The 13890-nt window shown below is 62.8% G+C and overlaps 2 protein-coding genes across 5 annotated transcripts; both read right to left on the bottom strand.

Moving 5' to 3' along the window:
- Window positions 1-1136: 1136 nt before the first annotated feature.
- Window positions 1137-5065, bottom strand: ICMT (isoprenylcysteine carboxyl methyltransferase). The gene is made up of 5 exons (XM_075773032.1): window positions 4790-5065; window positions 4512-4600; window positions 4265-4434; window positions 3222-3439; window positions 1137-2369 (listed from the first exon to the last, which is right to left on the bottom strand). Exons 1-5 carry the CDS (start codon window positions 5024-5026, stop codon window positions 2187-2189), a joined length of 897 nt encoding a protein of 298 aa, XP_075629147.1. The 5' UTR covers window positions 5027-5065; the 3' UTR covers window positions 1137-2186.
- Window positions 5066-5439: 374 nt separating this feature from the next.
- ACOT7 (acyl-CoA thioesterase 7) lies at window positions 5440-11713 on the bottom strand. 4 transcript variants are annotated; one of them, XM_075772961.1, is made up of 10 exons: window positions 11577-11713; window positions 10693-10810; window positions 10100-10256; window positions 9514-9605; window positions 9264-9378; window positions 8759-8773; window positions 8057-8143; window positions 7143-7259; window positions 6728-6912; window positions 5440-6088 (listed from the first exon to the last, which is right to left on the bottom strand). In XM_075772961.1, the coding sequence occupies exons 1-10, from the start codon at window positions 11627-11629 to the stop codon at window positions 5984-5986; spliced, it is 1044 nt and encodes a 347-aa protein (XP_075629076.1). In that variant the 5' UTR covers window positions 11630-11713; the 3' UTR covers window positions 5440-5983. The 4 variants fall into 4 exon arrangements, with proteins under 4 accessions (XP_075629076.1, XP_075629078.1, XP_075629077.1 ...); XM_075772963.1 differs by lacking the exon at window positions 11577-11713 and adding an exon at window positions 10905-10939; XM_075772962.1 differs by lacking the exon at window positions 8759-8773.
- Window positions 11714-13890: the final 2177 nt, after the last annotated feature.

Below are 13890 nucleotides of genomic sequence, written 5' to 3'. Positions count from 1 at the left end.
GCATCTGTGCCATTTAAAAGCTTGGGGACTGCTGTGGCACAGGAGGGCAGGGTTTGACGGCTTACGCCAGCTTTTCACTAAAGATTCAGACACCTTCCCTGCACCTGGTGAGCTCCTGCCTCCTCACGAGCTTCCAGTCACAGCATTTGGGAAAATAAAAGGTTCAGAGAGGCTGTTGGTCTCAAAAGCACCAAGAGCACTCTGAAGATGTTGCTCTAGGTGAAGTCTATCCCTTGGTTTTGGTGCCAACACCTCCCGCCTCGGGCAGACCCTGCCACAACGCAGCCCGAACCGGGGTCAGAGCTAACACTGGCACGCTCTCGCGAAATAGGATCGAGGTGCGTTTACTGCAAAGAACAACCTGAGAACAAAGTTTAGTTTCCGTTGTCAGCTCGCGTCACACTCAAACGACAATCACTTTGTTTGTTTCAAAGTACACTCGTGCAGGTTCACAGCAGAAATGTTAACGCCTACAAGAACTAGTTAAAAATTAACTCACCTGAGGCACGTTGGCTACAACAGCCTTCCCTGAGGACAGGTGTCGGAGGCACAGAAAAGCCTGAGCAGAAGCCTACGAGTAATGATGCAGAGAAATCAGCGCTCTCCAGCTGGTGTATTTCCACATTTGCGCTTTTGTCCCAAGCTAAAAACACGCTCGGTAAAAGGCAAAGTACCAGTTAAGCTGATGCTCTGTGTAGAACACGCTCTGGCATACAGAGGAAGGACTCTGCATCAGTTAAGCGAGGAAAGATGGAGAATTCGCCCCATCTCTGCAGCTGCGCAGCCCCGCGAGTCACCGCGAGCACCGGTCGTGCTTCAATGCAACGCTGCAGTGTACTGAAAACCCGCTGGGAATTGTACACATGAGGATTCCAGTTTCAATGGTGTCATCAGCGCCTCAAGAGATCTCCAAAAAACAACCAGACAGAAGCTGACAATACTTTTTTCTTGTTTTTTTTTTATAAAAAAAGAAAACAAACCCAAACCCAAAGCAATTTCCATCAGTGCCCCCTTTCCTGAGCCACACCACAGCACCTTCACCAAGGAACACCGCAAGCCCGAAGCGTGAGCTGACAAGCCACTCGTTTCATTCCAGCTAGGAAGAATACTGTAAAACTCAAGAAAACAGTGACCTCTTTGGTATATAACGACAGAATAAGTTATACCACAAAGCTCGAGTAGGAACCATTTCCAAAATGGTAACATTTAAAATAGCGTTAGCTAGCCAAACTTTTTGCCCGTTTGGAGAATTTCCCTAGAAGCATCTCCTAGTCACGCCGACATCCCAGGTTTCGCCCAAAAAAGCAGGCAAGGATCTCGAGCGCTAAAGCCCTCAGCAAGCCCGGCAGCTGGGTCCTTTCCCAGCCCAAAATCCTGGAATCTCTGCAGGACGGAGGCAGCCTGGCAGGATAGGAAGCAGCGTGATTTGGAAGCGGGAGCAGAGGTGCTGGCGGGGAGGCTCAGGAAGGCGGCAGCTGAAACAGTGACTCCCAAATTCACGGCAGCAGCTGAGGGAGGAGGGAGCGGGCTCTCTCTCCTGCTGCGTTTCACAGAGGTGCTCGCGATCCAGTAGCACGAGGCAAGTGGAGAAGGCTCCCTGTGAAGGTTAGTCGCGGGAGAACCGATTGGTGCCACGCTGCCGGCTCTCCGGCAAGCAGTGGGTAGGCAGCCCCTGCGCCTGGAGAGCAGAGCTGGAGGCCTGCTCCCGTGAGCCGCCCCAGTGCCAGCTTGCAGAATCAGGCCTAAAGAGATTAAAGCCGTGCCGCCTGACTCACAAGGTCAAAAAGCTTTAAAATCGAATTATGCCATAGAAACAATCCGCTGACCGGCACCTTTCCTGCACACGGGAGCGGGAGGGCAGAGCTGTTCCCTGGAAGAATCGTTCCAGAGGCGTTCCAGTACAATTCAGCTGCTGCAGGCAGGAGGGTTCGATTCTCTTCAGGGTTGCTACAGGCTAAGTTATCTAGAAGATCCCTGAATGTGCAACGAAGGACTTATCTTGAGGAGGACGAACGAGCTTCTGATCTGCTAGTGACTCGGCAGGGCGCCCAGCTCCGCAGCCCTTCACCAGCTCCTCCTGGGCGGCCAGGAAATGCCAACAGACGTCTCCCAGCACCACACATCATCCCTCGCCCCGCGGCGCCTGGAGCCGGGCGTTCGCTCAGCTAGTCCGGTGTTGGCCCGCATTACAGTTCCACTTTGACTCCTTTAATAAAAGGGAGACCCGATGGCACCTTCCTTTTGTATTCCAGGTACTCTTCTCCAAAGAAGTGAATGAGCGTGATCTCCTCCTCCTCGATCCGCTCCCTGAAGAAGCGCCAGGACGCCAGCGCGTAGCCCACCACGCAGATGGGATTGCAGAGCAACACCTGCGAACAGACACTGGCGGTTAGCGTCCCCTCACCTCCCAGAGGAACCGAGGCTGCTCCCCGCCCCCACACGCTCATCACCCTTTATTAAGGTCGCCATGAGGTCTAAACACTCTCGAAAGAAAAGATCCCAGCACCTTTTGTGGAATTTCATTCTGGGGAGAAATTAGTGCTTTTGAAGAAAGCAGCCTGCGGGCAGCTGCTGGTTCCTGCCACCCCAGCTAAGAGCGGCACCATGGCTCTAGAGAGCCCGAGCACGGCCACGCTGCTCCGCACACAGACTTCACCGTCTCTCTCCAGAGAAATAAAACCAAACGCCAACACCAGCCACGCATAAGAAGAGCGTGACTAACGCAGCGCTGAGTTACAGCTCGACTACAGCTAGCTTCCAGTTTGCCCTCTGGCCAGGGCCCTGGACATTCTTAGAGGGAGTTTTCTTTGCCATCTGGCACAGGACTGGTGTTTGGCAGGAGCGAGGTTGAGTCCAACGGCTCACAGAATGCATTTTGCCATAGGGATGCAAGGAAACTCCGGACACCAGCTTTAGGGTAGCAGTGGCTCACACCCTGAGCCTCCAAGGGCGTTCCAGCTCAAACCCCAGCTGTGCTGCCCCTGCTTATTCCACACAGAAAATTAAGGCGATAGGGTCTTGCCAAAACTGTGCAGGGCAGAGTGCTCGGGGTTTCCTGAACCCCGTGTGCCGGTGGGAGCCAGGAGACGTCAAAACCCGCACTGGGGCCACCCCTGCCACTGACTGCCAGCAGTTTGTATCCCGTTACGGGTGTGGAAGAGCATTAAGAAGAAAGACCCGGGTTATAAGATGAAAGTATCTGAGCGCATTGTATACGATACCTGTGTTCCAATACTCCAGTAAAACCATCCCACGTAAGATGGGTGCCGGAACCACCCATACACCCCACTTGTCACCAAAGTATGAGTATCCGATTTCTCATTCTGAACAATATGGTTGAAGTTGGAGCCAGCTGTGAGCATGGCCGCTTTCCTCAGACAATCCCCAAAGATCACCATCAACAACCCTACAGTACTCAGCCAGGTGATCTGCTTCAGCTCTGCAAGTGAATAAGGACGGGTCACAACAGGTTCGCACAGGTCGCGCTCGCGGTGCGGGGGGGGTCACAGGGGGTTGAGTCTCTGGGTGGCTTCCCCCCCGTCTCAAAGTGCGACAACGTGTAAAACAAAGCCAACGTTCCATGCGCTGCCAACCCGCCACTAAAAATAGATTAAAATAGCGTCCCCTGCCACGGAGCCACCCCCAACACGGAGTCCGAATGTCCTCGCAGCGGGTCACCCTAATGGAAACCCGGTGCCGAGGCAGAGCCCAGCTTTACGGTGTACGGTAAAGCCGACGTAAAGCACGGCCAAGCAGAGGTGCTTGCCTGGACACGGGGAGCTCCGCTGCCCACACTGCTGTTATGAAGCGGGGAAGGAGAATGTTTCCCTTCTCCCTAAAAAAAGGAAGCCCCCTAGACTGGGCAAACAGCAAGACCTTTTGCCAATTTTGACTTCATTCCAGGCCAAAAGAAGACGCCTAGATGTAACTGAAGCGTCGTTCTTTGTACCACCAAAGCAGCTTGAAAGATACAGGCAGAAAAGGGCTGAAGACCCGCTACACGGCAAAGACGGCCTGGCATGTCAGAGCGCAGGGTTCACTCCCTCCACCCCGAGCCGAAACCGAGAGGTTTTGAGCGCAAAGAGGTTAATGCCGCGTCAAAGCCCTCCTCCGCTGCCAGCATGCGCCAACTAAGCGGGGGTCACCAGCGCTTTGCTACCAGACAGGTGGGCCCCGGGCGAGCCACGTGCAGCCGGCACTACCAGGCAGAGCCGGGGGACGGCAGGCAGGAGGGTGGGCGCCAGGGAGGGGCAGGGTGGCCGACCTGGGAAGAGAAGCTTCTCCAGCGTGAACTCCACCCAAGAGGACAGGGCGGCCAGGTTGTACTCGAAGCTGTGGTTGAGCAGGAAGGAGTCCAGCGAGAGGCTGCGCGGGTTGTTGATGGCCGTCACCAGGTACTCCGAGTAGTGGAAGAGGGAGAGGGAGCACATGTACCTGCGGCGGGAGAGAGGCAACGCTTGGCAGGGCCGGGGGCCATCGCACCCGCCCGGCTGTCCCGGCCCTTCCCTTACCATCCGAAGTGGCGCCAGGCGGAGCGGCCGGCGCTGAGCAGCAGCCCGCAGCCGAAGGCGAAGCCCAGGAAGCAGGCCCGGACGGCGATCTGCAAGCGGAGGGAGGGGAGAAAGCGGTGCCGCCGCCGCCCCCCCCCCGGGCCAGTGCCCCGCCGGGGCCTTCCCCCGGGCCCGGGGTCCCCCGACCGCCGCCGCCGCCCCCCCGAGTGCCTCCCCCGCCCCGCAGCACGCCCTCCCTCCCCGGGCCCGGCTCCCCCCGCGGCCTCCCCCCCCCGCACCTTGTAGAGCGGCCGCGGGTAGAGCAGCAGCAGCGCCGCGTTGACGCCCGCCACGTGCAGGGCGAGCGCCAGGCGGCCGCGCAGGCCGGGGGAGGCCAGCAGGGCGGGCGGGGAGCCCAGCGCCACCGGCAGCGCCGCCACCGAGGCGCCCAGCAGGAAGGCGGCCAGGCTGGCGCGGGCCTCCCGGCCCAGCCGCCCCCGCCGCGGTCCCGCCGCCGCCACCGCCGCTGCCGCCATCTTGGCGGCGCCCACCCCGCCCGCGTCGCCCGGGAAACGGCCGCGCCGCTCTCGCGAGAGCTCCGCCCCGCGCAGGCGCAGCAGCCTTGGGGGCGGTGCCGCTCTCGCGAGAGTTGCGCCGGCGGTGGGAGCGGGGCGCTCCCGGGGCCGCCCCCAGGCCCGGGGCCGGTTTGGCTTTTGGTTCGTGTTTAACATCGCGGACCGGAACACCCCGCGCCGACAGCCCCCCCCGAGGGGCGAAACCTCCGGGCCGCCGTCCCCTCGCCGCCCGGCGGGCCCCGGAAGACAAGGGCGGGACGCGCTGCAGCGCCGGGGGCGAGGCGGGACGGGGGAAGCAGCGCGGTTGTTCGGAGTAAAGCTCCGGAGCCCGAATTGCTGCTGCTTGAGACCACACAAATAAAAAGCTACAGCCGTTTTATTTCCGTCAATGACAACAGACTTTATTTATGCCACAGGATTCCTTAAATAACTTAGATGTGCACGGAGAAACTACCTAGAGATGGCAACGAAACGGTCCGAGACGTTCAGTACGATACGGGGGCGCGTTCCCGTCGCGGGTACCGTACGTAAGCTTTGGTGTGCAGTTGTGGGACGTACCGGCAGGTGTAACACGGCATCACAAAGACTGGTGGCCTCGCGCGTCCCCGTGCTGCCACGCACCTCTGCCCCGCGCCGGCACGGCCGGGAGCTTCGCTTATGGGGCTGAACGGTGAAAACGGGGCTCAAGGAGTGAATGGCGAGCGACCGGGAAGCTCCCGGAGGCTTTCGGGGAGCTTAAGCCACCTAAAGCACAAGGTCTACGGCGCTAAACCGATCAGCAGCGAAGCGACCGCAGCGCCGCGGCAGCGCCGGCGGCACGCGGGGGCAGGCAAAGGCGCGAGGCCCGGCACGGACCGGACACAACACTAACGGAACCTGGACGTTTGGCGGGCGGAGGCTGCGAGACGCAGGGCGGGATCACTGCCGGGCGGCCTGCTGCATCTGCGCCTGCCGCTTGGCTTTCGTCTGCAGGTACCTGCCCTTCCCTTCCTCGAAGCGCCGCTTCTCATCCTCCGTCTCCGTCTGCCGGCGACAGAAAGAAAGAGAAGCCACCGGCGTTAGCCGCCTCGGAGCAGCGCAGCTCTCCCACACCACGCCTTGCGTGTGCGGGAGGGAAACGCTTCCCCTTACAGGAAATGTAAAGGAAAACCTGCGCTTTGTGAAATACGTGTTTTGACAGCTAACGTACTCCTGCACGGAGCAGCAGATCTGTGCGGGATAAATTATTAATCAAGAAACAGCCCCCAGTCAGCAGCGCCGCGTCAGCAAAGCCCTGCGGGCATCGGGAGAGCTAAAAATAGGCAGGCATGCTGAGCGGGGAGAGGGGACGCGGGGGCCTCCATCGCTGCTCGGGGTCCCCTCCCGCACATCTCCAGCACTGGCAGGAGGGGAAGCTGCAGAGCCTGCAGGCAGCCTATCCTCAGCCGTGAGACAGGAAAAAATCCCCAATCTCCACATGGGCAATTTTCAGCAGAAATTAAAAACAAAAACCCACAACCCCTGGAGCCTGCTCTGGAAAGGCTCGTTCATGCTCATATTTTTCTGCTGAATAGTTAAAGGGAAGAGGATTTGTTGGACAAAACGCCGGCTGCAGTCTGCCCCAAGAGGAGCAGGAGAGGAGCTAGCCCGGCTGGCTGGCAGCGTGGTGGGGAGAGCTCTTACCAGCAGCTGCGGGACGGGCAGGGGCTTCCCCTCCTTGCTCAGGGAGACATAGGTGAAGAAGGCGCTGACGGCACGGTACCGCTCCTGAGGCTCGTCCACGAACGGGTCGGCATCCACAAAGACTTCGATTTCCATGGATTTATTGCTCGTGAAGGTCATGCGCCCCGAAATGGTGATGACGCTGCCTGCGTAGCAGAGAGGGGACGGTTAAGCAGGCGGACCTGCTTCTGCTCAGAGGAAGGGAGCAAGGGGTCCTGCGTGTTTTATGTGTAAGCCATGTCTTAAGCAGAGCTTCTTGGCACAGGACAAGTCTAACAGGGACTAAGTTTCTCTGCCAGTGCGTCCTGAGCGCACACCCAAGGGAGCCAGGATGCGGCACCGCAGGAGAGCAAAGCGCCTGCCACCCCCCTGGTACCTTTTTTGATCTTCTTGTGGAAGTTGATGGCATCCACCGAGGCAGTGACAATGTTGGTCTTGCAGTGGCGGGCAGCCACAATCCCAGCAACCTCGTCCATGAGCTTCATGGTGACACCTGGGGGGGGGACACAGAGCCCCATCTCAGGGAAGCCAGCGGGGTTTGGGAAGAACCACATGTAGGTCAGTAAGGCCTTTGCACAACCAAAGCAACGCTGAGGAGTCGGACCAGAGACTGAATCCCAGCTGCAGGAAAGCCCTGGTACCAGCACAAAGACTCCTGTCAAGAGTACTGTCAGGGCGACATCCTCGCAGACCTGGGCTAAGATTTAGGCCAGCTCTTGCTCTCCTGGCTTGCTTTGAGCAAACCTCAGCCTTGCAAGGCAAGATCAGTCCCACAAACCTGCGTGGAAAGAGCTCTGAGCCACATTGTTTGGGGGGTTTTTTTGTTTGGTTTTTTTTTATTTTTTAAGGACACAGTTAGATGAAGAACGGCACCCAGCCCTTGACGAATGCGCCTCTCCCCAGGCTCACGCTGCAGGCATCCACCCTGCCCTGCCTGCCTGGCAGGCAACAAGCACTGCCAGCCAAGAGGAAATTACTCCAGCAAATTGCAGTCATTGTCCGCTGGATGTTTATAATTGGAGATTTGCAGTTTAAAAGACAATGACAAAATTGTAGGATTTACGGTTCGAGTATGCCAGTTTTCAGGGACTTTTTTAAGCATAGAAAAAGACGAAGCTTTTGTCTGAGCTGAAGCAGCACTGAACCTCACAGATGGTGGAAGCAGGCCTGCGTGCCTTCAGAGGCAGAGCCCTCCTCCCAGAAACACCGAGATGCATGAGTTGCACTCAAACCACGCTTCTGCTCTGGGGAAACACCAACCGGCCGTTGAATGGGGCAGCGCTCGCTCACCTCCATGCACGAAGCCCAGCAGCGTGCAGTCCGACGGTCCCACCAGGTGGATCAGGCTGGACTGGCTGTACCCAACGGTGTGCGGCTCTGGTTAAAGAGAGCAAAGCGCAGGTCAGAGCTGCTCGGCCAGCACCCGTACACCACCGTACACCCCTGTCTTAAACCGTCTGAAGGAAGAAAACGTGGGGCTGGCTTGTGCAAAGCTGAAGTGTGTTCAAACCAGCGTTTAAATCGGCCCCGAGAAGTCCTGAGAGCAGAGGCTCTCTGCCACCTCACTGGCTGCCACTTCCCTCGAATGCCTGCCCATCAATTTTGTTCCAGCTCAACTCATTTCTTCTTTTAAAGCTTTCAAAGAGCCCAAAAGCAAACGGGGGTGAACTGGACGGATGCGCGGCTGTACACTTTCCCTCCTCAGGCCACCAGCCACAGCCACACCTGCCGCTTAGCCAGAACAGCCACGCTTTTCCCTTGGCGTGAAGACTGCGGCCCCCACGCCCCCCCACCCGGTACATGCTGGCGACGTCTGACTCGCCACTAAATCCACCTCTGACTGCTGGCAGAGGAAAACCACTCTCGGGGATGGCTGCATTTTCCATCTAATGAGATGTGCTGAAGGCACAGAAGAAGCCAGCCGAGCCCCCGGCCACATGGCATGGCCTCTTTGGAGAGGACACCCGCGCGGCAGCACCCACAGAGCCTTACCTTTCGTCTGCCTATCTGTGAGCAGGGAGAACAGAGGGGAAAAAAGCATTTGAGCAACTTTCATCCTGCATCACCCCCCCTACAATCCCCGCACACCGCCTCTCCCCAGTGAAACACTGGCCGATGAACTTCTTGCTAAAAACTGACTTCCAGAGAGGGGCTGCAGCCGCAGCGCGTGCAAAACCCTCACCCAACGCTTGCTTTTACCCTACACTGAGTGAAACTAGCTCCCGCTGCCCAGGAGCACAAGGAGCGGTGGCAGGAGCTGTGTTTCGGCAGAGGGCATCCCACCCTCCAGCCCCAGCAAGGGATCACAGGTGCCCACCTGGCTCCCCCTCCGCTCACGCACTGCGGCTCCGAAGTCCCATCCCCATCCCCGACACAGCGTTTCAGAGCATGCGCTTGCAGCTGCGGGTGCCCAGGGATGGCCAGAGTTGCCTCGGGAACAGTTCGGCCTCCCAGCACCACTGGGACATTTCCACGGGCCACACACCACCCGGGTTACCTGGGTTGATGACGGGGAAGATCACATCGCCATTTCTCTGCTTAGTTTCCAGCCGATCCAGCTTTTGCTCCTCGTAACGCTTCTTCCCCTCATCTTCCTGCTCCTTTCTCGCATACTGGAAGGAAAAGCCAGTAAGAATGGGGCCAGCAAAGCCACCGGCTCAGCCAGGGGTGCTGACAGGGCCAGGTTAGCTCCTTTCCCCCGGAAAGGGCGCGCTCCAGTTTTCAGGGAGCAAAGCGAGCCGTCCTACCTGGATGGGGGGAACCTCAAGGACCTTGTTCACGTTCTTCAGGGACAGCGGCACGTACCACAGCGTCGCCTTGTTCGTCACCTTCTTCGCCCCTGGAGGAGAGGGGGGCAGAAGGTGACCGCACCGACGCCAGCAGCGCTTTACCAGCAACCGGCACCGCCGTGGTCCGGGGTTGGCCGCACGCTGGCGATGCTGCCGGCACAGGGCAGCTCCCTGCCCTGCCGGCTCCTGCTGGGCTCTGGCTCGGAGCGGATGTGACAATGCGCTTTTGGGAAGCCATGCCGGCAAGCGGAGCCGGTTGCCACAGCAACGGCAGAAAAAGGGCCTTTTTCAGGCCACGGGCAGCAAATTAGACAGGAGGAGTTAATGGCGGATTTTTCCATTCTTTGCTAAAAACAGTCAATGGAGCCGTAATCCCCAGGGAGTCTGCTTGGCTTCCCTTCCCAGCACCGACCCACCCCCAGCACTCTCAAGGCAAGATCTCCCCCCTGCCCGATGCTGTGGAGGACAGGGTCGCCGCCACGAGCTCTCAGCTTGTTGCAGTTATTCCTGGAGTCTTGGCACAGAGCCGCCAGCAGCCACCCACCTGTTAAAATGTTTTCGGACATGACGTTGACCTGGACCTCCACGGAGTGCCGGGAGGTGTAGGTGATCTCGGCGCTGACATTGGCCACCTCGCCGATGCAGACCGGGGAGAGGAAGTCCGTCCGCTCCACCCGCGCCAGCGCAGCCACGCAGGCCTCCTGCAGACAGTGGGACAGCGAGGGTAGCGGCTACAGCCACGCCGCGCAGGACTGCAGCCGGCGGCTCCCCAGGGTGGGCCAATGCCGCACATGGCTCTGGCACTTCGACCTCCACCTTATCAGCCGGTGGCTGTGCTTCCTGCCTGTAACTGACACCGGGGCCGCCTCTCACTCGCCCTTCGTGGGAGTTAAAACATTAACAGCAGCGTAATAACATTTCTGCTCATAAACCATAACTTCAGCAGGATGCTTCCGGCTACCAGGGCAGTTTGCATGCAGGAGCAAATGCTTCCGGTGTGGGGGGATGATGGGGAGGTCCCCAGGGATGCCCGGTGGTCGCAGGGGACCCGCTGCTCTCAGCAGACCCCCGAGGTGCAGCGTGGGGGTTGGAGAGTCTCCGAGCCAGAGCCTGCCAGGCACTCCGGTCCATACTCACCCCGGCCTGCGAGTTGCAGTGACGGGTGCTGATGATGGCTCCCGCCTCCTCAATCATCTTCAGGATGGTTCCCCCGTGGACGTTCCCCGCGACGTTGGCATCGTCCGGGCGCATGATCCTGCCGGGGGAAGGACATGGGAACTCACACCCCCCTGCTGAGCCCCCAGCCCAAGTCCCGGTGCAGCTACCCGGAGGCACCGGTACGGCCCTACCGGATGAGCTGCTGGGCCATCTCACCACGCTGATGCCGGCAACGTCACTGGCGCTGCCTGCGTGTGGCTTCCTGCGAGCAGTGGTGGAAACTGCCCTAAATCACCGCTGGGTGCGGAAGGATGCATTTCTCCTCTGCCAGGGCAGCCGGCTGCTTGGCTGGGTCCGCATCTCACCGCCACCCCACCGCGGCAGAGACCCAGCCGGGCACAGGTCACCGCTTGACCCAGCTTCCCAGCAGCAGTGGCGGCTTTTGCCGGCGTGGCAAATAATTGACCGGAGGAGGGAAAGCGAGGCACGGTGGCGATGGGGCAACGGCTGCACACCGGCCCGGAGAGGAGCCGCTCTTTGGCAAGGCAGCCGTGCCAGGGAGCCGCAGCGGGCAAAGGCAGGAAAACCGGGCGTGGCGTGCCCTGCCCGCCCTGCCCGCCCTGCCCGCTCACCGGAGCAAGGGCGCGGCGCTGCTTTGCTGTGCCCTGCAGGCAGCGGCGCTGGTGTAGGCAGCGTGCCTGGTGCAGGCAGCGTTGCCGGTGCCGGCAGCAGCGCAGGTAGCACCGCCGGTAGCATCCCGGTTGCAGGCCGGTCCCGGTCCCGGTCCCGGCGCCCGCCCGCGGTCCCCCGGCCCGCCCTCCCTCCCCGGGTTCCCTGCAGCGGGCGGCGCGGCAGGACCGTACCTGGAGACCTGGATGGCGGCCGGCCCCGGGCCCGCGGCCCCCCGCTCCGACATGGCGGCACCGGCGCCCCGCCCGCAACGGCGCTGCGGCACCGCCACGCCTCGCCACGCCACGCCCCGCCCGGGGGAAACGCCCCTCCGCGCCGTCCCATTGGCGGGCAGCGCCTGGCCACGCCCCCGCGCCGGCCAGGGGCCGGGGCTGTCGCTCTGCCGGCCGGCCCCGCGCGGGGCCGCCCCGAGGAGCCGGTGCCCCGGTGCGCGGGGGGGGCGGAGCTGCCGTGGTGCGCGGGGGGCTGTGCGTGCCCCACCGGGACAGGGGCCGCTGTGCTCACCGGTGCCCCCGCGCCCCCTGCTCCGTGCCGAAACCGCCCCACGGCGCGGCAGTTCGCTACCGGCCCGGGGACGTGCCCGGACACACACACACACACCCCCCCCCACACACACACACACCCACACCCCCACACACACACACACACCCCCCCCCCCCCCCCCCCACACACACACACACACACCCCCCCACACACACACACACACACACCCCCACACACACACACCCACACACACACACACACACACACACACACACACACACACACACACACACACACACACACACACACACACACACACACACCCCACCCCCCCCCCACCCCCACCCCCCGATGACCCGATCGCGACCGGGAGACGCCCGTGACGGCGGGAGGTTTCCAGCACATCGCCGGTTTTCCCGGCGACGCTTTCCCACGCTCGGGCGTGCGAAAGCGTTTTACTCACCGGCAGCACCCCGGCGGCGAGCGGCCGCGGCTCTGCGACCCCGCTACCGGGCGCTGCTGGGCACGCCGGCGGGGCTGGTGCTCGCAAACCTCCGCCAGCCCCTTCCCTCCCAGCCGGCCGGCAGCCTGGCCGCCGCATGGCAGCAGGGCGCCCCGGCGAAGCCCCCGCCGTCAGGGTGCCGTCGCGGTGCCCCAGACACCGGCCCCACCGGGGGACTCAGCTCAGCCTGGAGGGGCTGCGGCCCCTCCGCCTCCCCCCGCCCGGCTGCCCGCCCCGAGGTGCACCCTGCCTGCCTCCCCGCCTCCCTCCTTCCCCGGCGCTGGCGGCTTCCTCCGGTTGGGAAGGAGCTCCGGGGGGCGCCCAGGGTTTGCGGGGCGGGTGGAGGCGACGGCCCGAAGCTGGGTCGCTGCCGAGCGCAGGCAGGGGTCACACGGGGACAGGGGTGATCGGGGCAGGTGGGGAGGGATGGAGGGGGTTCGGCGCCCCGCTCTGCCCGCCCGCCCCTTCCCGCCTGCCCTGTCTCGCCGGCGGCCCGGCGGGAGGGAGGCAGACCCGGAGGGCGGGCAGGGCAAGGAGGGCAGGCAGGGCACGGCAGGAAGGAAGGGCAGGCAAGGCAGGGCAGGGCAGGGCAGGCAGGGCAGGCAAGGCAGGGCAGGGCAGGGGGCAGGCAGGGCAAGGCAGGGCAGGGCGGGCAGGGCAGGGCAGGGGGGCAGGCAGGGCGGGGCAGGAAGGGCAGGGCAGGGAGGCGGGCAGGACAGGCAGGGCAGAGCAGGCAGGGCAGGCCGGGCAGGGCAGAGCAGGCAGGGCAGGGCAGGGGGGCAGGCAGGGCAGGGCAGAGCAGGCAGGGCAGGGCAGGCAGGGCAGGGCAGGCCGGGCAGGGCAGAGCAGGCAGGGCAGGCAGGGCAGGGCAGGCAGGGCAGGGCAGACGGGCGAGCGGGGCGGCCGTGCCGCTGTCTTCGGTGCTGAGCGCGCGCCGCCGCCGCTGTCCTTGGTGCTGACGCGTGTCCCAGCCTGCCCGCGCTGCCCGGGGGAAACCGCCGCCGCTGCCCGCGGGTCCTGCCGTCGGTTCCCGCGGTGCCGGCCCCCCCGCGGCGGGAGGAGGCAGAGCAGCCCTCCCAGCAACTCCGCCGCTCCAGCCCGTGCTGCCGGGACCGGCAGGCGCAGGTCGGGGGGTGCCGGAGGAGCCCATCACCGCCGCGCCTCTCGCGCTGGCGGGCGGTGTGCGGGGCGTGGGGCCACCCGTGGGGCAGGCGGGGCGGGGGCAGCATCCCCCAGGGCCGCGGACGGCAGCGCCGGCGGCCGGGCACGGCCAGCTCCTGGGGTCCCCCCGGGCCGCCCCCGGTCCCGGTCCCGGTCCCGGTCCCGGTCCCGGCGGCAGCCCGGCAAAGCCCGGCTGCCCCGGCAGGGGCAGGTGGGAGCGGCGCGGGGGGCCGGGGCAGCGGCACCGGGCAGCGAGCAGGGGCAGCGGGCGGCCGCCGCGCCGTCGGGCGGGGCGGGCGGAGGGGCCGGCCCCGAGGGAGGAGGAGGAGGAGCCGGCGGGG

The sequence above is a fragment of the Balearica regulorum genome, chromosome 21, assembly GCF_011004875.1.
Source record: "Balearica regulorum gibbericeps isolate bBalReg1 chromosome 21, bBalReg1.pri, whole genome shotgun sequence".
Taxonomy (NCBI): Eukaryota; Metazoa; Chordata; class Aves; order Gruiformes; family Gruidae; genus Balearica; species Balearica regulorum.
Note: the sequence above shows the minus strand (reverse complement) of the source record. Positions and strands in the feature narration are given on the sequence as shown.

Excerpts from the sequence above, each read along its gene's own strand:
- ACOT7 (XM_075772961.1), bottom strand. The coding sequence starts at position 11,629 with ATGTCGGAGCGGGGGGCCGCGGGCCCGGGGCCGGCCGCCATCCAGGTC. Across the intron at positions 9,606-10,099 it reads GTCCGAAAACATTTTAACAG|GGGCGAAGAAGGTGACGAAC; the intron begins GTGGGTGGCTGC and ends CCTCTCCTCCAG. Across the intron at positions 7,260-8,056 it reads GCTGGGCTTCGTGCATGGAG|GTGTCACCATGAAGCTCATG; the intron begins GTGAGCGAGCGC and ends TCCCCCCCCCAG.
- ICMT (XM_075773032.1), bottom strand. The coding sequence starts at position 5,026 with ATGGCGGCAGCGGCGGTGGCGGCGGCGGGACCGCGGCGGGGGCGGCTG. Across the intron at positions 4,601-4,789 it reads ACCCGCGGCCGCTCTACAAG|ATCGCCGTCCGGGCCTGCTT; the intron begins GTGCGGGGGGGG and ends CTCCGCTTGCAG. Across the intron at positions 4,435-4,511 it reads GCCTGGCGCCACTTCGGATG|GTACATGTGCTCCCTCTCCC; the intron begins GTAAGGGAAGGG and ends CTCCCGCCGCAG.